The following is a 26535-nucleotide window of genomic DNA, read 5'->3' as shown; positions in this document are numbered from 1 at the left end:
TACATCCACACTGTAAACCCCTCCTGACCCCACACATAAACTTCAGCTCATCCAGCACCATGACAACCAGCACAGCAGAGTCCTGCATCCACTGAGGCCCCTGATCATGTGACCCCTGACTCCTCCCCTCCTGTGACCTCATCACAGCTCCTGTGCGCACAGAGCAGCCATATATGTGGTGGCGGCTCTGCAGGTGGAGGTATGTGGAGACCCCATTACTGGGCGCAGGGGGCATTAACCCCTTCAGCACGGGGACTCTTTTGGGGTCTTGTGTTGCCACTTTATAAGAATCCTAAGGTTTTTGTTCTGTTTCCTGTAATAGATACATACGACCCAACTATGGAGACAGGAAGGGGGGAAACGTATTGTTCTCATAGTACAGGACCCCTTTACTGCTCCCACAGTGTAATGCCCCCATTATGCCCCTTATGCAGGATGTATGATGCCCCCACACAGTGTAATGCCCCCATTATGCCCCTTATGCAGTATGTATGATGCCCCCACACAGTGTAATGCCCCCATTATACCCCTTATGCAGTATGTATGATGCCCCCCACAGTGTAATGCCCCCATTATGCCCCTTATGCAGTATGTATGATGCCTCCACACAGTGTAATGACCCCATTATGCCCCTTATGCAGGATGTATGATGCCCCCACACAGTGTAATGCCCCCATTATACCCCTTATGCAGGATGTATGATGCCCCCACACAGTGTAATGCCCCCATTATGCCCCTTATGCAGGATGTATGATGCCCCCACACAGTGTAATGCCCCCATTATGCCCCTTATGCAGGATGTATGATGCCCCCATTATGCCCCTTATGCAAGATGTATGATGCCCCCACACAGTGTAATGCCCCCATTATGTCCCTTATGCAGGATGTATGATGCCCCCCACACAGTGTAATGCCCCCATTATGCAGGATGCATGATGCCCCCACACAGTGTAATGCCCCCATTATGCCCATTATGCAGGATGTATGATGCCCCCCACACAGTATAATGCTCCCATTATGCCCCTTATGCAGTATGTATGATGCCCCTACAGTGTAATGCCCCCATTATGCCCATTATGCAGGATGTATGATGCCCCCCACACAGTATAATGCTCCCATTATGCCCCTTATGTAGGATGTATGATGCCCCCATTATGCCCCTTATGCAGTATGTATGATGCCCCCACACAGTGTAATGCCCCCATTATGCAGTATGTATGATGCCCCTACAGTGTAATGCCCCCATTATGCCCCTTATGCAGTATGTATGATACCCCCACACAGTGTAATGCCCCCATTATGCCCCTTATGCAGTATGTATGATGCCCCCACACAGGGTAATGCCCCCATTATGCCCCTTATGCAGGATGTATGATGCCCCCCACACAGTATAATGCTCCCATTATGCCCCTTATGCAGTATGTATGATGCCCCTACAGTGTAATGCCCCCATTATGCACCTTATGCAGGATGTATGATGCCCCCACAGTGTAATGCCCCCATTATGCCCCTTATGCAGGATGTATGATGCCCCACACACAGTGTAATGCCCCCATTATGCCCCTTATGCAGGATGTATGATGCCCCCACACAGTGTAATGCCCCCATTATGCAGGATATATGATGCCCCCCACACAGTATAATGCTCCCATTATGCCCCTTATGCAGTATGTATGATGCCCCCACACAGTGTAATGCCCCCCTTATGCAGGATGTATGATGCCCCCATTATGCCCATTATGCAGGATGTATGATGCCCCCCACACAGTATAATGCTCCCACAGTACCACCTGAGATTTTACAGTTGGAATAATCCCTCTGGAAATGGTTTTCCCTTTGCCTGCTCCCCTACATGTAGACCCTCGAGCATGTATATAAAAACAACCTTTATTCCAAATGGATTAAAAATTCATGTTCTACAAACAAGCGCTGATTCAGATGCATTCAACTGACTCGTTTTGAACCAATAAAGTTCTTATTCCTAGAATTGCAATTCCATTTGGAATAAAGGTCATTTTTATTTATTTTTCAGATTTTTCCATGTGACTGGTGCTGGATTATTCACCTGCCTCTTTTTGCTCTAATAACTTGTGGCTGATACAAGCTTTCAGCCTGGGCACTACTGTTGGACTTCATCAGTGATGAGTGAGCTGGATATATTCTTTTTTATTCCTCGAGCATGTAGGGGAGCAGGCCTTACTCAGCTCCCAACCGTCCTGTCTTCTGCGGGACTGTCCCGTCACGGCTCAGCTGTTCTCCTGCGGGACTGTCCCGTCACGGCTCAGCTGTTCTCCCGGCTTCTTCTTATACTCACCGCTCCATGTTTGGCTGTAGCTCCTCCTCCTCCTCAGTGGGGATATGGGGGGAGGGTGTCAGTGAATAAGTTAAATTATATTACTCAGTACACACCTCTTCATTCTCCTGTGACCACACCTGCCCGCAACTCCAACCAGGAACTCAGTATCCAGAGGTGGAGGCTCTAACCATTGAGCTACAGCCCCCAATGGTGAACATAGGAGGATTTAGTTAACTTGACTTTACAATGCAGTCAATGCATCCAGAAGCAGCTCATATAAGCCCATAGAAATACATTGTGTATAGCAGTATTTTTATGGTGCCTGTATACTGAGCAGAAGAAAATGATTATTTTGGTCCTATAAATGAAAAGTGGTAAATTTATGAGCAATTACAAATTATTTTTTTCCTGTGAGTCCCTGGTGTTGAACCCTCAACCTCAAAACATTACAGACACAGCAGACCCTTATCCTGCTGAGCCACCAGCTATATTGAGATCAGGGCAGGCAGGGTCCTCGCTCCTCCTGTACCAGTCGCTGTCACATTGTGTTCAAGATTATTGTAATTGTTCTTGTATTATACCCCTTTTTCACATGTAAAGCGCCATGGAATAAATGGCGCTATAATAATAAATAATAATAATCTGTGCTGCAGGATCTGCCCAGGATAGAAATACTCTGCTGTGTACAATGAATGGATTTCTATACACACATTGTACACGCCTCTTCATTCTCCTGTGACCGCACCTGCCCGAGATAATAATAAAGAAAAACACTTGATAATTAAATAAAAATTTACATTTTTAATGAGTTTTGTAAAAAATAATGAACATCACAAATCAGCACATAACATGGACATATTTGGTGTCCCTGTAATCGTGATGACCCGCGCTACACAGCGATCAGATTATTTATGGGGATCGATAAATGGCGCAATAACAATCTTCTCTGATTATTGGTGTTTGCTGCGTTTCTATTATGCGTTTTCCTGCTTATTTGATGTGATTTTGGGGCGGATATGAAGTAGAGTTTTCAACGCTTTTTAATAGTACAGAAAAGCTTTGATTCTGCGCTTAAATATGCAGCTGAGTTTTTTTTCTTCATTCTTTTTTTTTCAGAAGAAGTATATAGAGAAAATGCACCAAAACCGCAGAGTAGTGATGAGGGTGTATTGTTAACCGTTTCGGCAAGCACGCTCGGGTGCTTGCGGAGTATTTTCAGCGTGTTTGGCATCTACATTTAAGCCATTGCATGTGTGTGGCGGCACTAAGATTAATGCCGAGCGTGCTTGCCGAAAGGGTTAACAATACACACTCGCTCATCTCGCTCTTCAGACGCTTCTATGTGGAGCCTAAAAAATGCAGATACTTCGTTAAGTTCAAAATCAAAGCTTTTCTGTCCTATAGAAAGCACCTTAAAACCATGGCTTCACATCTGCACCAAAACGCATCAAATAAGGGGAAGAAAAGTGTTCTTGTGTAGTTTGGTGCGGACATCTGCAGACACACAGATGACGTCGCGCTGCCCCGGAAGATAAAAGACTCCAGGCCTCTCATCCACCCACCAGGTGGCACTGACCTGGACGCTGGATCAGAGACCCAGGAATCCATCTGCTTATCTCTGTCCCGGATACAGTGGACAGTCCTGGATTTGGGTCTACACCCTGCAGTCTCAGGCGTCTGCTGAATTTTCCTCACTACCAACGCCCCTCTGACAACTCTTCCTATGGGGGGGGGAGATAATGGTAAATGGGCATGGATTGGGGTGTAGCCAGGGGCGTGACCAAAATTTGCCGTGGCACACATAGCTGGTGAAAGGAAACCACAATATCATTAAGAATAATAAGTGGTGACATCCATATATTGGGGTATGGTATAGATATATTGATGACATTTTTGTCATCTAGTCAAGGACGAGTGAACAATTTCTTGGATTTGTCTGGGAACTCAAAATCAATAGAGTGGGCCTGAGATTTATATCAGAGTTTAATTATTACCAGTTCCTGGATGTACTAATCAAGAAAGAACGGGATGGGACCCTAGGGACATAAACCTACACAGCACTAGTAGTCTATTCAAGTGGGATAGCTTTCGTTTTTTGCCTTACTGTGTGATCAGAAGGTGATATGTTGCCAAAGATAGGAGAGGTGTTACTATTGGCAACATGATATCACCTTCTGATCACACAGTAAGGCAAAAAACTAAAGCAAAACGCAACTGGTTATCTGAGTCCGGTTCATACAAATGCGGCAGACGACAGTGCGGCTTATGTCCATACATGGATAATTAAAGCCCCAGCTGCTCCATACACACATAGGAACCGCACGGTTATTAATTGCAGTACAACCTATGTGGTTTATGTCATTACGTGCACACAGTGCAATCTGCAATATGTTGGTTGCACTACACGACCTCTCAGGACCAGAATTTCCGAACATATGTATGATGCTGCAAATGTCACAACAAGAGCTTTATCAGGAGCCTCTTACCATTTTCTGTCTGTCCATAAAGGTTGTCTGGACTTTTTTCATGTTCATGCATTAGAGGAGGTTCTCACCAGTGATCGAGGTGGTGATAGAGATAAAGTATTGCATTTTAGAGAAGCACAATATATTTTCAAGTTTAATTGCAGAGTTCCTTCCGGATTGAATAAGAGAACGGATATCACGTATTATTATTATTGAATTAATGCTTTTACACCTATGACATTTGTTTGGTTTATTAGCATAATTGTTTCATTTACATGACTAATTGCTCACCTTGTTCCTTTTCCTCCCTTTTTTTTTTATTTAACTTTGCTTTTGTAATGATCACAAGACATGGTTATGACTAAGAACATTTTTGTTCGAAACGCGTAATCCCCTGGATTTATAATTTTAACAGCATGATTTTAAAGGAATTCTAATAAACATGAAGTTTTAACACACATTCATATTCCTATTTTGATGTTTGTCGCTGGATCCTTGGTTTTTGTTGATTTCTATATAAAAAAGTACGGATCCGGGAAATATTTTTGAGTTGGAGTCGGCATGAAGTGGAAAGGGCTTGGATATGTGGTTTGAAGGCGAGAACAGAGTACAGGGTTACCCCGAGGCAGCGAGCCTGCGGGAGTGTGGAGAGTGAGCAGTCATTTACTTTAATTGATAGGTCTGTTGAGAGGGTTGAGTGAGATGGGGGAAAGATGATCAATTCTGTTTTGTCCATGTTAAGTTTTAGAAATCTAGCAGAGAAGTATGAAATAGCGGACAGACATTGTGAGATTCTGGTTAGTAGGGAGATGATATCGGGTCCAGAGAGGTAGATCTGTGTGTCATCAGCATAGAGGTGATACTGAAAGCTGTGGGATTCTATGAGCTGTCCCAGGCCAAAGGTGTAAATGGAGAAGAGCAGGGGCTTTAGGACTGAACCTTCCGGGACACCGACACATAGGGGGCGAGGTGAGGAGGTGGTGTGTGAGACTCAGAATGTCCATTCAGTTAGGTAAAATGAAATCCAAGATAGGGCCAAGTGATGAGAGAATCTGTAGTAATAGGGAATGGTCCACCATGTCAAAAGCAGAGGACAGAATAGTGTCGCTTGGATTTGGTGGCTAGTAGGTCATTGGTGACTTTAGTCAGGGCAGTTTCAGTGGAATACTGCAGTCGGAAGCCAGATTGAAAGAGGGAGCAGGAGGAGAGGTGGAAGGACAGTAATTTTTGGCCAGTCATTTTTTGAGGCATAGAGGGCATAGAGGAGAAGTAATATGAGGAGATAGCTAGACAGAGAGGATGGGTCATGGGAGGGCTTTTTGGGGAGGGGTGTGATTGAGGCATGTTTAAAGTTGGAGGGGAAGACACCAGTTGTTAGTGATAGGTTGAAGAAATGGGTTAGGGTTGGAGTAAATACTGTTGTGAGATTTGGGATGAGGTGGGAAGGGTACTGGTCGAGTGCACAGGTGTTGAGATGTGATCTTGAGGGTAAAGCGGAAAGTTGATCTTTCATGATGGCAGAGAAGCTGGTTTTGGAAGAGGAGGGCTGAGTAGATATGAGGAGGTGCTGTGAGGGTTGTTGGCCAAAGCTTTCTCTGAAGTTATCAATCTTCTGCGTGAAGAATGAGGCAAAGTCTTCAGCTAAGATGGGTGGAGAGGGAGGACGTGCTTGGGGACGGAGGAGAGAATTGAAAGTGTTGAATAGTTGTTTAGGGTTGTGAGACAGGGAGGATAAGAGATGAGAAGTATGTTTGCTTTGCTGCAGTGAGTGTGGACTTGAAAGTAGTGAGAGACTGTTTGAATGCCATGAAGTGCTCTTTGGTGTGGGATCTTTTTCATCTCCGATCAGCAACTCTGGAAGCCCGCCTCAGTTCTCTAGTCTAGTCTCTCTGGTGTGCAAGGGTTGCCTGTTAATTTTGCGAGCTTTGGTATGTGTGAGAGGGGCAGCCGATTCGAGAGCTGTAGATATTGTAGTGTTATATAAAGCGGCAGCAGCATCTGCATTGTGTAAGGATTCAAACTTATGTTTGAAAGAGGGAGAAGGGACTCAGAAAGTGAATGTAGATCAAGGTGTTTAAGATTTCTGCGAGGGTGTGCAGGTTTGTGGAGTGGGGATTGTGGACTTAGAGAGGAGAGGGAAGATAATGTAAGTAGGTTGTGGTCAGAAAGAGGGAAAGGTGAGTTAGAGATGTTAGATAGGGAACAGAGAAGGGAGAAGATGAGGTCCAGAATGTGGCCATAATAATAATTATAATAATATTTTTTTATTTTTATAGCGCCAATATAGCTGCACTTTACAATTTTAGGGGGAACTTATACAGACAATACAGAATAAGCATATCTCATGTCGAAAGGAGTGAGGGCCCTGCTCGCCAGCTTACAGTCTATGAGGAAATGGGGGAGACACAAAAGGTAAAATGTACATCTATTGTATAATACAGCCTTGATATACTATATAGGATAAATAATACATGGACTGGTCGCCAGCCAGTATGTGTGCAGTCCTGACCGAAGCTATTTAGTGCATGGCTGGTATGAATCTGAAATTGAAGAATATTTTAATATGGGGGAAAACTGGGACGGACAGATAGTGTGTGGAGGCGATATGCCAGTCTAAAGAAATGGGTTTTTAGGGTCCGCTTGAAACTGTGGGTATTGGGAATTAATCGAACTGTCCTGGGTAGTGCTTTCCATAGAATTGGCGCAGTACGCGAGAAATCTTGGAGACGGGAGTGGGTAGTTCGGATTATGGAGGATTTTAGTTTTAAGTCTTTGGCAGAACGGAGGGCACATGTAGGGTGGTAAACTGAGACAAGGGAGGAGATGTAGGGGGGTACTGAAGCATGGAGCCCTTTGTGGGTAAGCGTAAGTTTAAATTGAACTCTATATTGGATGGGCAACCAATGCAATGACTGGCACATGGTGATCCTGGCTGCTGCATTAAGGACGGATTGGACAGGGGAAAGTTTAGTAAGAGGGAGACCGATTAGTAGAGACTTGCAATAGTCGAGACGAGAATGAATAAGAGCTACAGTAAGAGTTTTTGCCGAGTTAAAGGTGAGAAAAGTCCTGATTCTTGAGATGTTTTTGAGGTGTAGATGACAAGAACGAGCGAGTGATTTGATGTGAGGAGTGAAGGAAAGATCTGAATCAAAAATGACCCCAAGACAGGGGTCTTGTTGCTGGAGAGTAATGGTTGAGCCACAAACGGAAATGGCAATATCGGGCTCAGGTGGGTTAGTGGAGGGAGGAAATTTGAGTAGTTCAGTTTTTGACAGATTCAGTTTTAGACAGAGGGAGGACATAATGTTAGACACAGCAGAAAGACAATCACTGGTCTTTTGTAGTAATGAAGGGGTGATGTCCGGAGCAGAGGTGTATAATTGGGTGTCATCAGCATAGAGATGGTACTGAAAACTGAATCTGCTGATTGTTTGTCCAATAGGAGCGGTGTATAAGGAAAAAAGAAAGGGGCCTAGGACTGATCCTTGAGGAACACCAACAGTAAGGGGAAGGAGAGAGGAGGAGGAGCCGGCAAAAGACACAGAGAAGGAGCGGTCAGAGAGATAGGAGGAGAACCAGGAGAGAACAGTGTCCTTGAGGCCAATAGTGCAGAGCATGGTGAGGAGGAGCTGGTGATCCACAGTGTCGAATGCTGCAGAGAGATCCAGGAGAATCAGCATGGAGTAGTGACCATTAGATTTAGCTGTTAGTAGATCATTAGAGACTTTAGTGAGGGCAGTTTCAGTAGAATGTAAAGAGCGGAAACCAGATTGTAAAGGGTCAAGAAGAGAGTTGTCGGAGAGATAGCAGATTAGACGGGAATGGACCAGGCGTTCCAGGAGTTTAGAGATAAAGGGAAGATTGGAAACAGGTCTGTAGTTGGCCGTGCAGTTCTGGTCAAGGGATGATTTTTTAAGTAATGGATGTAGGCTGGCATGTTTAAAAGAAGAGGGAAAGATACCAGGTGAGAGGGAGAGGTTGAAAATTTTAGTTAGGTGAGTGGTGACAGCTGGAGAAAGGGACTGAAGGAGATATGAGAGAATAGCGTCACTGGTGCAGGTGGTAGACCGAGAGGAAGCAAGGAGCCTTGTCACTTCTTCTGTGACTGGTTCGAAGACAGAGAGTGAGCCAGATGCAATGGGGCGGGGAAGAGCATGCATAATGTTTGGGAGAAAACTTCCTGTCGGATATGGTCAATTTTTTCTTTGAAATAATTGGCCAGATCGTCAGCGCTGAGGTCGGTGGTCGGGGCCTGTGCTGTTTAATTGAGGAGAGAATGAAACGTATCAAAGAGTCGTTTAGGATTATTGGAAAGTGAGATGATGAGGTTGTTAAAGTAGGTTTGTTTGGAGAGGTGAAGGTCAGAGTTATATGTTTTCAGCATAAATTTATAATGGAGGAAATCTTCGGGCAGATTAGATTTTCTCCACAGCCGTTCAGCGCACCTGGAGCACCGCTGGAGAAGACGTGTTTGAGGCGTGTGCCAGGGTTGTAGCCGTCTATGCCGAATTGTTCTTTGTGTAGGAGGTGCGGCTTCATCCAGGGCGCATAGCATTATTTCGTTACAATGCTTCAATGCAGAGTCGGGACATGAGAGGAAGGAGATTGGGGCCAATGATGATTGCAACTTTTTCAGAAATTTATGGGCGTTAATGGCGCGTATATTTCTATAAGTGTGGAGAGTGGGGGTGTCTTGAATAGAGTCACAGTTCTTGACAGAGAATGAAAGAAGATTATGGTCAGAGAGTAGAAGGGGAGATTTAGTAAAGTCATGTACTGAGCAAAGCCGGGAGAAGATCAGGTCCAATGTGTTCCCATCTTCATGTGTAGGAGAATTAGCAAGCTGTGAAAGGCCGAAGGAGGAGGTTAATGATAAAAGATGAGCGGCAGATGGGGCCATCTTTGTGAGTGGCTGCGGAGTACCAATCAACAAGGCCGAAAGAGGAAGTGAGAGATAGAAGCTTAGAGGCAGCTGAGAGGGAAGTGTCAATGTGGATGTTTAAGTCACCCATGATGATAATGGGGATGTCAATGGAATGGAAATTAAATTAAAGGGGAATAAGTTAAGGACGGATTCCTTATCTTAGACTAACATTTAAGCGAACAATTGTCTATACTAGAGAGGAAGCTACAGTGTCACCAAACTGGGACATGAGTTCTCCCACGAAGAACTGAAAGCCACAGCAAGGAGGCATTGAATGTAATTTGTGAGTACTAGTGAGGAGTCGTACCGATATACCTCAGCCAGTGAGGTACTCACAAATCAACTGGGAGCAGAGGGCACCCATATGGCCCCCATAGGGGATGATGGACCTAGCTATGATGATTTTCTGGACTGTTGTAGCTTGTAACAAAAGTTATGTAGTGCCACATGTAACCGGAAAGTACTTGACTCTGCATAATACAAAAGAACCATCCATGAAATGTTGTGCCTGATGTATATCAAGTTCTTGTAAAGTAAAGAAAAGTTTATTTTCGGACTTTGGTTTCCCTCATTCATCTCCATACCATCTGGTCTGCGTTATATAGTTATATTTATGTTTTATATTGGGATCTGTGATTTCAATCTATTCCACTGTGTATAGGATGTCTATAGGATAATAGAGTATAATAAAGTTGTTATGGACGTGACTTAACTAACATTATGCAGTGTGTCTGGTTTCCCTATAGTGACGGATATTTCTTGTTGCTAAAACTGTGATATTTTTTTTACGTTAAACCTTTTTTAAACAACTCTCATTAGTGCGATCATACAACACAGAAGCCTCTGATTGCTCAGATGATGCACTGTACTACTGTAGTGCTGTATACTATCCCTGCCTGTCAGTGTAATACTAACGGCCCCGTACACATGAGATAAGTGTTGGCTGAACGGTCATTTGGCAGACGGTTATCTCTCCAGACTCCTCCATACACAGAAATATTCCAGCTTTCCTGTGATCTGTATGAGAGTCGCCTCCAGACTCCTCTAGCGGAGGATTATCTACAGGAAGAAGAAACGGATTAACCTCTGAAATTCAGGAAATTCAGGATGCCAGATCCTTCTCTGCCCTGACATTATCTGTCAGGAGGCCCCCAAATACATTATATAGTCTACCAACACCCCCCCCCCCCCCCAAAAAAAAAAAATAGTGCTTTCATGCACCTTTAATCTAATATGTATGGGGGCATTAAAAGGTAACTTATTGGACGCTGCCTCTGGCCCGGCCTAATAGAATTTAGTACATTACAGGCCCAGGCACCATTATTAGGCATTTATATATCGTAGTAACTAGGCGGCCCCATATTATCAAGACCTTGGAGGAGGAGGGGCATTTAGAATAACTCTGTCAAACCTTCTTAGATGCCATGTTTGCTTTTGACATCAGCAAGTGGTTAAACTGCCAGGGTTTATGTTGCAGCCGCACCTGTGCCATCCCTGCGGTGTAAATCTATGTTCTGGTGCTGAAACGAGTTAATTTTTTTATATTTAACATATTAAAAAATAAGAAAATATGTCTCATGCTTTTTGCATGTTTTTTTTCTTTTTCCTAGAATTGTTGGGGCCAATTTTCTTTTGAAGCATTTTAATATCTGCTTTTTTCTGGTGTATTTTTTGTAACATACGAAAGCCTAAGGCCAGAAATAAACTCCATAAAACACTGTACATGGAGACTTTGGTATCAAATAATTTCTGTCCGAGGTGTTTGTGGAAAGAAAAAAGCTTTTATAAAAGCCTCAAACTTCTGTGTGTGAATCAGACATGAGATCTAACGTGATAGAAGATTACAGTCCGGGGAAGACGGGAAACATTCATATAGACGGCCGGTGGTGATGTAGTCAGTGATGGACTCTGGCCAAATATGTTTCTAGAGCCGTAGTAGAAGATGAAGATGTCGTCCTCATCATGAAGTAGTTATTTCTCATGTCACGTGTAATGAATATCTCCTGCAGTATTGCTAATGCCGATTCCAGTGTCTAAATAAAATGAGAATTAGCGTCATGGACGATGAGTCTATGAGAAACGTATTCAGCTGCAGACTCCGAGCAAGAAACTGCTTGTTGTCTGTGGCCTAAAATATATAGGTTTTATTAGTAGATGTAAAGAAGAAAACTAAATACTGTAAAATAACAAATCTCCTCATATGTTTCCCTTATTATCTCCAGTAATTGTATTATTACACTGCATTTTTATGATGTTTCATTGGCTTATCTTCTTCTCACTCAGGTCTCTACAATATCGGATCCTCTTAGTGAAGATCTTCTATAGAAGAGAATTTTCCTGATTTACCCATCAAAGACAGAGACAAGATGGCAGAGAAAATATTACACCTCACCCTAGAGATCCTCTTCCGGCTTACTGGAGAGGTGAGAGATTCTGATGATGTCACATTACATCATTCTTATCTATGGGAATAACAGATGGACAGAACTGGAGAGGTGAGGACTCTGGAAATGTCTGTAGTGAGATTTATTAATGTGTCTCTCCATAACCAGGATTACACAGTAGTGAAGAAAACCTCTAGTGAGCGCCGTCAGGACCCTGTGTCTGAGCAATGGGAAAGACCCCTGAGCCCAATCACAGGACCTCCACCTCACCCCCTGATACATGAGGACATCAATGACCAGAAGATCCTAGAACTCGCCTACAAGATGATTGAGCTGCTGACTGGAGAGGTGACACTGCTGGGAATGCTGGGACATTATACAGTAATGCTATGAAGGGATCGGGGAGATGATGGTATCATTGTATGTGTCAGGTTCCTATAAGGTATCAGGATGTCACTGTCTATTTCTCCATGGAGGAGTGGGAGTATTTAAAAGGACACAAAGATCTGTACAAGGACGTCATGATTGAGGTTCCCCAGCCCCTCACATCACCAGGTAATAGACAGGACTAAATACACACGGCCTATAATTATCTGTATGTAAAGAATGAATTCAGTCCCTGTATGTGTTTCCTCCAGATCTGTCCAGTAAGAGGACAACGCGAGAGAGATGTCCCCATCCTCTTCTTCCACAGGACTGTAAACAAGAAGACCCCAATGTTCCTCAGGGTCATCAGGTAGATGGAGAGAAGGTGTCATGAGATCTCCTCTATGATGTGTAGACGGCTGTGATGGTCTTGTGCTCAGTCTTGTTTTATCCACCAGTATTATATGTTTTATACTTGTGTAATGAGAACGGTGGAGATGGCAGGATTAGAGCCGATCATAGATGTGACTTCTCCATCTGTCTGTGACTTTTACAATATTTGTTTCAGGGTGAAGATCTGACCCAAATTAATACTATAGAGACATATGTGAGGGGTGATGAGCAGTGTAAAGAGGAGGTTCCTACATATGACTACGCAGGTGAGTAGTAACCACTAAATGCAGAGAAGTTACAGATTCTTCCCAGCTTCTCAGCTTTGCTGGTAGTGTATCCCGACCATATCACAATTGTGTAATCACCATTTTGCCTTTAGACCACAACATTCTCCTCCACCCAAAACTGTTCAAATGACTTTGGGTATTAAAAGCCCTTTTCTATAGAGTTTACAACTTTAGAGGATCCACCTACCCCCTGGGATTAGAAAACGCTAACTCTTACCTGCCCAGATCTGTAAACTACAAATCCAAATGACAGCGTACGTAGAATGTGCTGACAAATCAGAAAATCACTTGAAGAAAAATATTATCATGGACCTCTAAGAGAAAGTGGAGGGTAATGATGCTGTTGGCATCCTAGAATCCTGATATCTTATCGGATGAATCTACCTTCTCTCCCTTCTGTGCTGCTGAATGTGCTCATATGTTTCCTAAAAGACCAGGTCCAGTCTTTCTGACCAAACTTCACTTTTATGATCGATAAAATTAAATGTACAGTGAGGGCCAAGTGTGAATTTCTGTACAATAATAGATTACTTTGGAATTTTTCACAAATGGTGCTTTACATGTGAAAAGAGGTTACCGACTGGTACAAGAGGAGAGAGGACCCTGCCCGTGAGGGCGCTCAAACAGTCTATAAGGGATGGGTGGGGATACAGTAGGTGAGGGTACAGCTGGTCGTGCAGCTATATGGTGGAGCGAGGGTTACTGGGGGTTGTAGGCTTGTCGGAAGAGGTGGGTCTTCAGCTTCCTTTTAAAGGTTTCAACAGTAGGCGAGAGTCTGATATGTTGGAGTACAGAGTTCAAGAGTAGAGGGGATGCACAGGAGAAATCTTGTATATGATTGTGGGAACATGAGTTAAGACGGGAGTAGAGAAGGAGCATGCTCAGGCATATGACAGAGGATTGCAGAGTTGTTGAAAGCTGTATCAGAGAACCTGATGGCGGCTCTGAAGCTAGGCAAGCTTGCACACGTACCATGCCTGGTCCATGTGCTCAACTTAGTGGTTCAGCGACTTCTCAAAATCTACCTGGATCTGCCAGAGCAGCTTGTGAAAGTACTCCACGTGTGTGCCCATTTCAGAAAGTCAGCTACAGCTTCCGCCGCCCTGGCCGGGTTTCAGCAGCGTTTGCAGCTTCCAGTTCACCAACTGGTGTGTGATGTGACTACTCGTTGGAAATCAACGTTGCAGATGTGTGGAATGATTTTGAGCAGCAGAGAGCAGTTGTTGAGTACCTGCTTCAACACGCCCGTTGGCATTCAGGTCAGCCTCCGCACATAAGAGCTGATGAGTGGGCATGGATGTCTGACATCTGTGTCGTCATCCAAAACTTTGAGGACTCCACCAAGATAGTGAGCGGCTATGACACAATAATTAGCGTCGTCATGCAGGTGACATGAGCAAGTGAGTGATTTTTCACGTTGAATAAAGGATAGTTGTGTGTCAAATATGACTCCAAGACAGCAGGTGTGCCGAATGGGAGTTATAGTGGCACCAACTAAAGGAAATTGCAAAGTTAGGTATAGGTAGGTTAGTAAAAGTCAGGTATAGGTAGGTTAGTAGAGGGAGGAAACCAAAGGAGTTTATTGTTGGAGATATTAAGTTCAGGCTCTTGAAGAATTCTAAAAAAAAAATTCCTATCTGACAACGCTGGTGGCAGAGGTCACAGTTCCTTGGACAACCAAGGAATACAGGCAGGAGAGACACAAATCAGATGCAGCAGAGGTAGGGGAACGCTGTCAAAGGTCTGTGACAGTTTTCTCAGACCCTCCCAGTGCCCAGGCTCTAATAAACCTGGTACTCTGACAAGGAGGGAAAAGGTTTGGAAGATGCTGAAGGACTACCTTGGCGACTGTACCAGCATCCTCCATGATTCCTCTCTGTGCCTTACAACTGTTGGGTATCCAAGCTGGACCCTTGGAGGTCCTGGCAGCTAGCGTTTTGTCAGAGATGGTTTTTAATGCTGCTGGGGGCATTATAAATTATATAACTGATAGGCGCATCTGCCTGTCAACTGAAAATGCTGACAGGCTGACTTATCAAAATGAACAAGGGCTGGATTGGGCCAGACCTCTCAACACCACCAGATGATAGCATCGAGCATAAACTCAAATCCAGTGGTTATTTTTTTGGGGTCTATTCCCATGCACCCCTTCACACCCAGACATCCTCCTTCTCCTCATCCTCCACCTCCATATTTCCATGCCCACATAAATTTTTAAGAGTGTTTCTAATTAGAGACGAGCGAATATTTCAACATTCGATTCAGATTATAATTACCGTTTTTGCAATATTCGCCAATGTAATTGTCGAGTATTCGCCGAACATTGCCGAACGCCATTGGATTCAATGGGGGTCAAAACCAATCGCATACACAACACCTTCAAATGGGACCAAAAGCTGCAAAACACATCAATTTAGGGGCAGACAACAGGAAAGTGCTATCAATTGACCCACAGTACAAGTAGTATAATTATTATTCATTATTATAGCGCAATTTATTCCATGGCGCTTTACATGTGAAAAGAGGTTACCGAGTGGTACAAGAGGAGAGAGGACCCTGCCCGTGAGGGCGCACAAACAGTCTATAAGGGATGGGTGAGGATACAGTTGGTGAGGGTACAGCTGGTCGTGCAGCAATATGGTGGAGCGAGGGTTACTGGGGGTTGTAGGCTTGTCGGAAGAGGTGGGTCTTCAGCTTCCTTTTAAAGGTTTCAACAGTAGGCGAGAGTCTGATATGTTGGAGTACAGAGTTCAAGAGTAGAGGGGATGCACAGGAGAAATCTTGTATATGATTGTGGGAACATGAGTTAAGACGGGAGTAGAGAAGGAGATCTTGTAAGGATCGAGGTTGCGTGCAGGTACAGTACAGATCAAAAGTTTGAACACTCCTTCTCATTTAAAGATTTTTCTGTATTTTCATGACTATGAAAATTGTACATTCACACTGAAGGCATCAAAACTATGAATTAACACATGTGGAATTATATACTTAACAAAAAAGTGTGAAACAACTGAAAATATGTCTTGTATTCTAGGTTCTTCAAAGTAGCCACCTTTTGCTTTGATGACTGCTTTGCACACTCTTGGCATTCACTTCATGAGCTTCAAGAGGTAGTCACCGGAAATGGTTTTCACTTCACAGGTGTGCCCTGTCAGGTTTAATAAGTGTGATTTCTTGCCTTATAAATGGGGTTGGGACCATCAGTTGTGTTGTGCAGAAGTCTGGTGGATACACAGCTAATAGTCCTACTGAATAGACTGTTAGAATTTGTATTATGGCAAGAAAAAAGCAGCTAAGTAAAGAAAAACGAGTGGCCATCATTACTTTAAGAAATGAAGGTCAGTCAGTACGAAAAATTGGGAAAACTTTGAAAGTGTCCCAAGTGCAGTTGCAAAAACCATCAAGCGCTACAAAGAAACTGGCTCACATGAGGACCACCCCAGGAAAGGAAGACCAAGAGTCACCTCTGCTTCTGAGGATAAGTTTATCCGAGTCACCAGCCTCAGAAATCGCAGGTTAACAGCAGCTCAGATTAGAGATCAGGTCAATGCCACACAGAGTTCTAGCAGCAGGCACATCTCTTCAACAACTGTTAAGAGGAGACTTTGTGCAGCAGGCCTTCATGGTAAAATAGCTGCTAGGAAACCACTGCTAAGGACAGGAAACAAGCGGAAGAGACTTGTTTGGGCTAAAGAACACAAGGAATGGACATTAGACCAGTGGAAATCTGTGCTTTGGTCTGATGAGTCCAAATTTGAGATCTTTGGTTCCAACCACCGTGTCTTTGTGTGATGCAGAAAAGGTGAACTGATGGACTCTACATGCCTGGTTCCCACCGTGAAGCATGGAGGAGGAGGTGTGATGGTGTGGGGGTGCTTTGCTGGTGATACTGTTGGGGATTTATTCAAAATTGAAGGCATACTGAACCAGCATGGCTACCACAGCATCTTGCAGCGGCATGCTATTCCATCCGGTTTGCGTTTAGTTGGACCATCATTTATTTTTCAACAGGACAATGATCCCAAACACACCTCCAGGTTGTGTAAGGGCTATTTGACCAAGAAGGAGAGTGATGGGGTGCTACACCAGATGACCTGGCCTCCACAGTCCCCAGACCTGAACCCAATCAAGATGGTTTGGGGTGAGCTGGACCACAGAGTGAAGGCAAAAGGTTTCTCAAGCGCTAAGCATCTCTGGGAACTCCTTCAAGATTGTTGGAAGATCATTTCAGGTGACTACCTCTTGAAGCTCATCAAGAGAATGCCAAGCGTGTGCAAACCAGTCATCAAAGCAAAAGGTGGCTACTTTGAAGAACCTAGAATATAAGACATATTTTCAGTTGTTTCACACTTTTTTGTTAAGTATATAATCCCACATGTGTTAATTCATCGTTTTTATGCCTTCAATGTGAATGTACAATTTTCATAGTCATGAAAATACAGAAAAATCTTTAAATGAGAAGGTGTGTCCAAACTTTTGGTCTGTACTGTAAGTACCAGGAGACTAGGTCCCAGATATATTTAAGAGACAGGTTGTGGATGGCTTTGCATCTCATGGTTATGGTTTTGAACTGGAGTCTCTGGGCAATGGGGGAGCCAGTGAAGGGATTTTATAGATTGCAATCTTATAGATTTCTGGAGCCAGTCCACAATAAAAAAGCAACCATAGAATGTCCGGGAACCTTCCCACAGACTTCTTAGCCAGGGCTGCTTCTCGTCTGGGTTGGATGGGCCCACCAGAGAACCGGAAACTCCTCCAGCGTGCCCTGGCTTCTCCTTCAGGAGAGTTCATAGTGCAAACCTTGCAGGTCGTGATGATGATAGAGGCCACCATCTTGTCACACACGACCATGCCTAGCTGTATGTTCAGCGGTGAGATCCACCAATCTGCCTGTTGTGTTACAGCTTTCAACAACTCTGCACCGGTGTGTGTTTTGTCACCTAAGCATTAAGCATATTATCTTCAGCACAGCCTGTTGCCGCTTGGCCAAGGCAGTGCTGCAGTGCTTCCAACTTGGGACTGATGTGGTCATTTCGGAGATGGATGCCGAACAGGAGGAGGAGGGGGGTGCAGGAGCTGAACAATGTTATTACATTGAGGGTACATTAGCGAGTCTGGTTTTTATACAAAAGAAAGATCCTACTGTGTTTTTATTTTATTTATTTTTTTACAGCTCTTCAAATGTGTATTGGAGTGCGTCCTAATTTTTGGCAGCCCTTGAAATTGCTGCATATGCAATAACAGTGTAACATCCCTGGCAGCGTGCTTGCATAGTGCACCACCTCCCACTATGCAAGACCGCAATCTTACCTGTCAGTCCAGCCTAAAAACCGTGCTCCCGTTCATGCTGTGTGCATGTCTCTTGACTGACTGCTTAGGGTGGCGGCCCGGTTACTTCCTGATTCTTATAGCTGCTGTGGGCACACCCCTAATGCGTCTCCAGCCTATTGCTGTGAGTCACTGGATATTTAAACCCCCTCCACCCAGAAGGAGGTGCCTGAGCAACACTTTCACTCAGTTTGTCTTTGCAACTGTATTGCCAGGTCCTGTCCTGTTTCTGCCACTCTGGGGGCTGCATACCCAGACCTGTTATCTCTGACTTCTAGTCTGTTTCCGCCACTCTGGGGGCTGTATACCCAGACCTGTTACCTGTGACTTCTAGTCTGTTTCCGCCACTCTGGGGGCTGTATACCCAGGCTCGTTCTTGTATCTCATTGCAGTAGCAGTTCCTGTCTGAACTGTATCCTAGCCTGTTACCTGTTTGTCTCTATGTCCGTACCTTCCCTTTTCCTGCAGTATCTGAACCTGCACCTAACTCCAACTCGTTGTCTCTGTACTTCTGTTTGTGAGTTTTGTGTCCACTCGCTACTTCATAGGAAGTACCCTGTGTGTATCTGGTTCTGCTTGTCCCTTTTCCCTTCCTCCGTATCTTCCTCCTGTGTTCTAGCCATCTTCCTGTATTTTCCAGTCTGTTCCATGTGAACAGAGCCCTGTCCTCTCTGCCTTGTTCACCGCACCCCCGGTTTCGCTCCGCTCTGTCTTGCCCACCGCTCCGGCGGTTTCTCTCTGCTCTGACTTGCCCACCGCTCCGGTGGCTTCCCTCTGCTCTGCCTTACCCACTGCTCCGGCGGTTTCTCTCTGCTCTGACTTTCCCACCGCTCCGGCGGCTTCCCTCTGCTCTGCCTTACCCACTGCTCCGGCGGCTTCTCTCTGCTCTGCCTTGCCCACCGCTCCAGCGGCTTCTCTCTGCTCTGCCTTGCTCACCGCACCAGCGGCTTCTCTCTCCTTTGCCTTGCCCACCACTCCGGCGGCTTCTCTCTCCTTTGCCTTGCCCACCGCTCTGGCGGCTTCTCTCAGCTCTGCCTTGCCCACCGCTCCGGCGGTTTCTCTCTGCTCAGCCTTGTCCACCGCACCTGCGGTTTCTCTCTGCTCTGCCTTGTCCACCGCTCCGGCGGTTCCGCTCTGCTCTGCCTTGCCCACCGCACCTGCGGTTTTCGTTCCGCTCTGCTTGCTCACCGCACCAGCAGTTTCTCTCTGCTCTGCCTTGTCCTCTGCTCCGGCGGATTTGCTTTACTCTGCTTGTCTACCGCATCTGCGGCTCTGCACCTGTCTCCCAGTCTGTACTGGACCCTATCCAGCCTGCGCTCCAACCTGCTAGTACCTCCCTGTCTGCACTCCAGCCGTGCTTGCCAGTGCCCACCTGTCTGCATACCAGCCGTGCTTGCCAGTACCCACCTGTCTGCATACCAGCTGTACTTGCCAATACCCACCTGCCTGTATGCCAGTCTAACCTGCCTGTTCCTGCATTCCCCGGTGTGGGTCAACAACTGTGACCGGGATCTGACCTGGAGTCGCACCTGGTCCCTCTGCTCGGTTCCTCCTTGGTCCACGGAGTCGACTAAGCCGCCGTGCGACCTTGGTCGGATCGGGTTGATACTTAGTTACGCCCCTCCAGGCACTCTTCGGTTCATGGTACAGTGGGATCACTAATCACGCTCATGCCAGTCAGTCTGGGTGCGAGCGTAACAAACAGTATTGGAGACACACTCTTTAATAATGGGAAAGAAAATTCAAATAGATTCTATATTCTAGAATATTAACTGTCTTATCTGAAATTCATTTACAGGTGAGGAATCGCAGTATGGATTGCGTATTACACCGATCCAGCCAGGTATTATTGCCTTATACTGCGTGCTGCTGGTGCTGCCCAAAAAATGTAAAATCTGTTCTATTCCCTATCGATAATGCTGTTAGATGCATTAACAATAGGGACAGGTGCTGCTAGGTGGTATCATCAGCTCCAGATGAGTTCATTCTGGTCGCATAAATGTCTTCCACAGTCCATAATTTTTTTTTTAGTATTTCTTTGGCTTTATATACAAGTCATTACCCTGGAAAGAATGTTTCTTAACATTTTTTCTATTTTAGCTTGTTTTTTGTATGTTTTCTTTTTTGGCAGTGGTGTAATACTCTGACAACATTGTTCACAGATTTTGTCAGCAGCCAACTGTGAATAGGTTTGAACCCACAACTGCAATTTTTTAAATAGAGTGTAATATTTGACACACTTACAAAAATTGCTGGATTATTAGGGCAGTCATATGGGATCACGTCTGATGGCCACAGTTTCAGGTAGTCGCCAAATAGCATGGTATTTCTCAGCGACCAACTATCCATTGGTTCAACAAAACACAGCTGTCTAAATTTTAATAGTCTGATCATTGAAAAAAAAAGTTTCTCTGCTTCCACAATACAGTAATGTGAATAAAATAAAAAAAATCTGTCTGTATTCTGCCAACAAGCAAATGGAGCAGTAAAATGGTGTACTCTGGATTACTTTTTAAGCAAATAATAAGGATTAAGATAAAAAAAAATTTTAACCCTGGCCCCTGATACCTTGGGCTATATCTACGGATATCTGTAACAGCAGCAGCAGACAGAATGTGCAATGGACCCTCTTGTGCTGTATACACTGCCACAAACCCTGACTGCCTGATTGCCTAACTCCTGCTATCACCACTGAATATATGCAGCTGGATTAGTCCTCAGAAGGACTGTTAGTTCAGATGAATTTATATATACTCCTTGAGTACCACTACCTATATCTAATTATTACACCGACAATTCTGTCCCTCACACAGCAGCACCTCTCCCTACTCTGCCTGTTCCCGGGATAGACTGTGACGAGCCTAGTGTCATCAAGTCTTATATAGACCTGATGACGCTATGCGGCCAGCCAATCACTGTAATGCCAGAACCAACATGGCTACGACAATACAGTGCTTGGCAGGAATCCCTGCATGTTCGTTGGCTCTCTAAAGAGCGTCAAACATGCAGGGCGGGGACCCCGAGCAAGCCGGAAATACTCGCCAAGCATGTCGATGCTCGGGCGAGTCCCAAGCAGTAGCGAGCATGGTCGCTCATCATTACTCACTACCCTTTATCCCCTCTACATGGATCTGGACTTACACAGAGACCCCTAGGCTTGGGCCACGGTGTTACCTGCTGTTCTGGGGAGTGAGATGGGAAGAAGAATAGTCAAGTATCCGGGTCAGAACAAGGGGGGAAGAGAAAATACAAAATCAGAAGACACAAGAGTAGTCCGTAAACGGGCCGGGGTCACAACAGGAAACAAATACACAAGCCGGGAGCTGAGCACAGAGGACTGAACCAGAGGAGAACAAGGCTGTATCTGGCAGCTTCCGGCAATATGCTTCCAGCTTTAGTAGGGTGTGGTGCTTTCTAATTGGCTGAAGCAGAGAGCAGATTACTTCAGCTGGACAGCACACACCCCCATACTGCCAGACTGGATGGTACTAGAGGTCAAAGGCACCCTAATTTTAGTAGCTGGACAGAGCCTATGCCTCACAGAGCTTCTGGTTCAGATGTCTCTTCCATCACCAGTGCTGCCTGCCAAATGAATAAGGCAGCTCCTGGTGACTGAATCAGTCGTCACAGCAGCAGATCCCAGAGGAGATGGGACACACCATTTGCAGAAGCCCTAATGTGACCAAAATGGCAAAAAACCATAGCAGTAGAAATCCCCATAAGTGACTCCATTTTGGACATTATAACCCTCAGTGAATTCATCTATAGGAATAGTGACTATATTGACTCCACAGCCACTTTCTGGAAATTAGCACACAGTGGATGTTGGAGAATGAAAATTGGAAATATACCATTTTATTACCCAACACATAGTGCCCAGATTGTGCTCCTGGAGACACACACCATCAATTAACTGGGTTCTTCTCACTATGGTAATGCCAAATACATGGATGCTAAATGTCTTTTGGGCGCACTGCAAGGCTCAGAAGCAAGGTGGAGATTTGACTTTGGGAGATCGGATATTGCTGGATTGGTTTATGGAAGCCATGTTGCTTTTCAAAAGCCTTTGAGCCACTAATAATGAGGAAACCTCCGTTTTTCCACTGACAGATGATGGACCTGAATAGGGTCTTGTTTTTTGTGAGACGAGTATATATTTTTATTCATATTATTTTCTCCTACATAACATTGGTGGCTTTTTATTCCATATTTTGGAGGCAGAATGAACAAACAGTTGAACACCATGCACTACTGGTTCATGCTATGAGGTTTTCTATTAGACTGTGAACTGTCATCTTGGTGAATAATTCAATATTTTACATAACTTAACATTTTTACGGACAATTTGAGTAGAAATGTTCAAAAATATTAATTTCAAGGATATTTTATTAAAAAATAATAATTGGTTTTATTCTTTGCAGTTGTCTGTACTAAGAGATCAGAGGAACAGCTGACATTTTTGATTTTTAAATCAGATGAGCTGGAGATCACACAGGATACAATTGAAGTGAATTATATTACTCCTGAAATACCATCATCCCTTTGCAGCAAACATCTGTCATCTGATCCTTTGAAACAGGTCCTGTCTTCTGATTCATTGCAGACTACTAAGGAAAATCCAAGCCATAAAAGAACCATTAAAAAACAAACTGCTCTTAAAGCAAAGAAACCATTTTCATGTTCAGACCGTGTGAGATTTTTTAACAAGAAATCGCAACTTGTTAGTCACCAGAGAACTCACACAGGGGAGAAGATCTTTTCATGTTCAGAATGTGGAAAATGTTTTGTAGATAAATCAACTCTTGTTACACATCAAAGAAGTCACACAAGGAAGAAGCCTTTTTCATGTTCAGAATGTGGGAAATGTTTTGTAGGTAAATCCATTCTTCTCGCACATCAGAGAATTCACACCGGGGAGGAACTGTATTCTTGTTTAGAATGTGGGAAATTTTTTATCTGGAAATCGTATCTTGTTAAACACCAGAGAATTCACACAGGGGTTAAGCCATTTTCATGTTCAGAATGTGGAAAATGTTTTGTGAATACATCATCTCTTATTAGTCACCAGAGAAGTCACACAGGGGAGAGGCCTTTTTCCTGTTCAGAATGTGGGAAATATTTTACACAGAAATCAAGTTTGGTTCTACACCAGAGAAGTCACACGGGAGAGAAGCTTTTTTCCTGTTCAGAATGTGGGAAATATTTTACACAGAAATCACGTTTTGTTCAGCACCAGAGAACTCACACAGGGGAGAAGCCTTTTTCCTGTTCAGAATGTGGGAAATGTTTTAACTATAAATCATATCTTGTTAGTCACCAAAGAACTCACACAGGGGAGAAGCCTTTTTCATGTTCAGATTGTGGAAAATGTTTTAATCAGAAACCGCATCTTGATAGACACCGAAGAAACCACAAAGGGGAGAAGCCTTTTTCATGTTCAGAATGTGGAAAATGTTTTAACCATAAATCATATCTTGTTAGTCACCAAAGAACTCACACAGGGGAAAAGCCTTTTTCATGTTCAGATTGTGGGAAATGTTTTAACCAGAAATCGCATCTTGATAGACACCAGAGAACCCACACAGGGGAGAAGCCTTTTTCATGTTCAGAATGCGGAAAATGTTTTATCCAAAAATCATATCTTGTTAGTCACCAAAGAACTCACACAGGGGAGAAGCCTTTTTCATGTTCAGATTGTGGGAAATGTTATAACCAGAAATCGCATCTTGATAGACACCAGAGAACCCACACAGAAGAGAAGCCTTTTTCATGTTTAGAATGTGAGAAATGTTTTGCAAAGAAATCACTGCTCATTAAACATCAGCGAACTCACACAGTGGAGAAGCCTTTTTCATGTTCAGAATGTGGAAAATGTTTTGTAGTGAAATCACACCTTGTTAAACACCACAGACTTCACACAGGGGAGACCTGTATAAATCCTGAAGGTAAAACTAGAGAAGACAACTCGGACCTGGCTCCCTGAAAGGCTGTTGAATGTATCATGTACCTCCTAAGGAACCGTGCAGCATAGGAAGAAACCCAAGCAGTACACTTATTGGACTGGCCTAGATATTCAGAAGTAGGACCAGAACTCCAAGCAGAATCCACTAAAGACTATCAGCAGCAGCGAAGACCAGCAGGGGGAAGATTTAACTAGTAGGACAGGCAAGATAACAAATGAAAAACAATTGCTATTCGAAATGAATGGACAAAGGCAAATGGTAATCAGCACCCATACAGGTACAGAACCTGCTGTGGCTCCGTGGACAGAGACGCCAACATAAAAGAACAGGACCACCGATCAGATCCCGAGGCATGACAGTTTTATACAGAAATCAAATATTATCACACATCAAGGACCTTACACAGGGGATAAACTGTATTCTTGTTTAGAATGTGGGACATTTTTTAACTGGAGATTACATCTTGCTAGACGCCAGAGCAGTCACACAGAAAAGAAGCCTTTTCCATGTTCAGAATGTGGGAAATGTTTTACACAGAAATCAAGTTTTGTTTAGTACCAGAGAACTCACACAGGTGAGAAGCCTTTTTCCTGTTCAGATTGTAGAAAATGTTTTAACCAAAAATTCTATTTTGTTAGGCACAAGAGAACTCACACAGAGGAGAAGCCTTTTTCATGTTTAGAATGTGAGAAATGTTTTGTAGAGAAATTGCAGCTTAAGCTTATTAAACATCAGAGAACCCACACAGGGGAGAAGTCTTTTTTTTTGTTCAGAATGTGGAAAATCTTTTGTGAAGAAATCATTTCTTCTTAGTCACCAAAGAACTCACACAGTGGAGAAGCCTTTTTCATATTCTTAATGTGGGAAATGTTTTACACCGAAATCAACTCTTAATAAACATCAGAGAAGAAGCCTTTTTCATATTCAGAATGTTGGAAATGTTTTAACTGAAAATTGTATCTTGTTAACCCCTTCCCCCCGAATCTGTTTTACAATTCTGATCAGTGTCACTTTATGTGGTAATAACTCTGAAACGCTTTAACAAATCCCAGTGATTCTGAGATAATTTTTTCGAGACACATTGTACTTTATTTTAGTGGAAAATTTTACTTAGAGTTTACTTGTGAAAATATCGGAATTTGGGCAAAAATTTAGCAATTTTCAAACTTTCAGTTTTTATATCTGTAAAGGGATTTTCTGGTCCAAATCAATAAATTTGCAGTCACTGTATGTGATTGCAGAATTATGAATCCACCCAGTGTGAGCACTGTGAGCTATGAAGATTTGTAGGTTTCAGACCCGGGACTGGAGGGTGTGTATGAGGTATACATACTCCCGGTCAGTGGGTATAACCTCACTTCCACATAGTTGTATGGAGTGAGGCGGCGTCCACTAGTTGACCATACCTACTGGCCGGCCGCTTCACTTGTATTGATCGAGGCCACACCCACTGTCTGGAAGTATGTATAACTCATACATACCTTCCAGTCCCGGGTCTGAAACAGTCAGTGCACGCTGGGGGGATTTATAATTCTGCAGTCACTTTTGACTGCAGACTTATCGATTTGGACCGAACAACCCCTTTAAACCAGTTAGTCATGCTGTAGAAAATAATTTATAAATAACATTTCCCAACTGTCTTCTTTACATCTGCATAATTTTTAAACATGTTTAATTTCTGTTAGGAAGTCAAAAGGATTAAAAGTTTATCAGCAATTTCTCATTTTTCCAAAACACTTACAAAACAGTTTTTTTTAGGGACCACATCACATTCGAAATGACTTTGAGGGATCTATAAGACAGAAAATGACCATTTTAAAAACTGCACCCCTCAAAGTGCTCAAAACCACATTCAAGAAGTTTATTAACCCTTTAGGTGCTTCGCAAGAATTAAAGCAGTGTGGAAGGGAAAATATTAACATTTTAATTTTTCACACAAAAATCTTAATTTGCATTTTAACAAGGCTTACTCCAATTGACTTTGGAACACAAAATTGGCTGGAATAGATAGCGCATTTGTCGCATTTGCAGAACTCCTGCTGTGCCTAAACAGTGGAAACAAACCCCCCACAAGTAACCCAATTTTGGAAACTACACCCCTAAAGAAACTTATCTAGAGGTGTAGT

The 26535-nt window shown here is 43.8% G+C and overlaps 1 protein-coding gene across 2 annotated transcripts; it reads left to right on the top strand.

The window, feature by feature from the left end:
- The first annotated feature begins 140 nt into the window (after positions 1–140).
- Positions 141–25722, top strand: LOC141182597 (uncharacterized). Of its 2 annotated transcripts, XM_073660755.1 has the most exons (8): positions 141–199; positions 11972–12111; positions 12241–12420; positions 12504–12627; positions 12711–12808; positions 13007–13097; positions 20245–20289; positions 22868–25722. In XM_073660755.1, the coding sequence occupies exons 2-8, from the start codon at positions 12055–12057 to the stop codon at positions 24427–24429; spliced, it is 2157 nt and encodes a 718-aa protein (XP_073516856.1). In that variant the 5' UTR covers positions 141–199; positions 11972–12054; the 3' UTR covers positions 24430–25722. The 2 variants fall into 2 exon arrangements, with proteins under 2 accessions (XP_073516856.1, XP_073516857.1); XM_073660756.1 differs by lacking the exon at positions 20245–20289 and having other exon boundaries at positions 22868–25721.
- Positions 25723–26535: the final 813 nt, after the last annotated feature.

This window comes from Phyllobates terribilis, unplaced genomic scaffold, assembly GCF_046119375.1.
Source record: "Phyllobates terribilis strain yellow unplaced genomic scaffold, ASM4611937v1 Scaffold_35__1_contigs__length_13245226, whole genome shotgun sequence".
Classification (NCBI taxonomy): Eukaryota; Metazoa; Chordata; class Amphibia; order Anura; family Dendrobatidae; genus Phyllobates; species Phyllobates terribilis.
The sequence above is the reverse complement of the archived record's forward strand: the minus strand, read 5'-3'. Positions and strand labels throughout refer to the sequence as shown.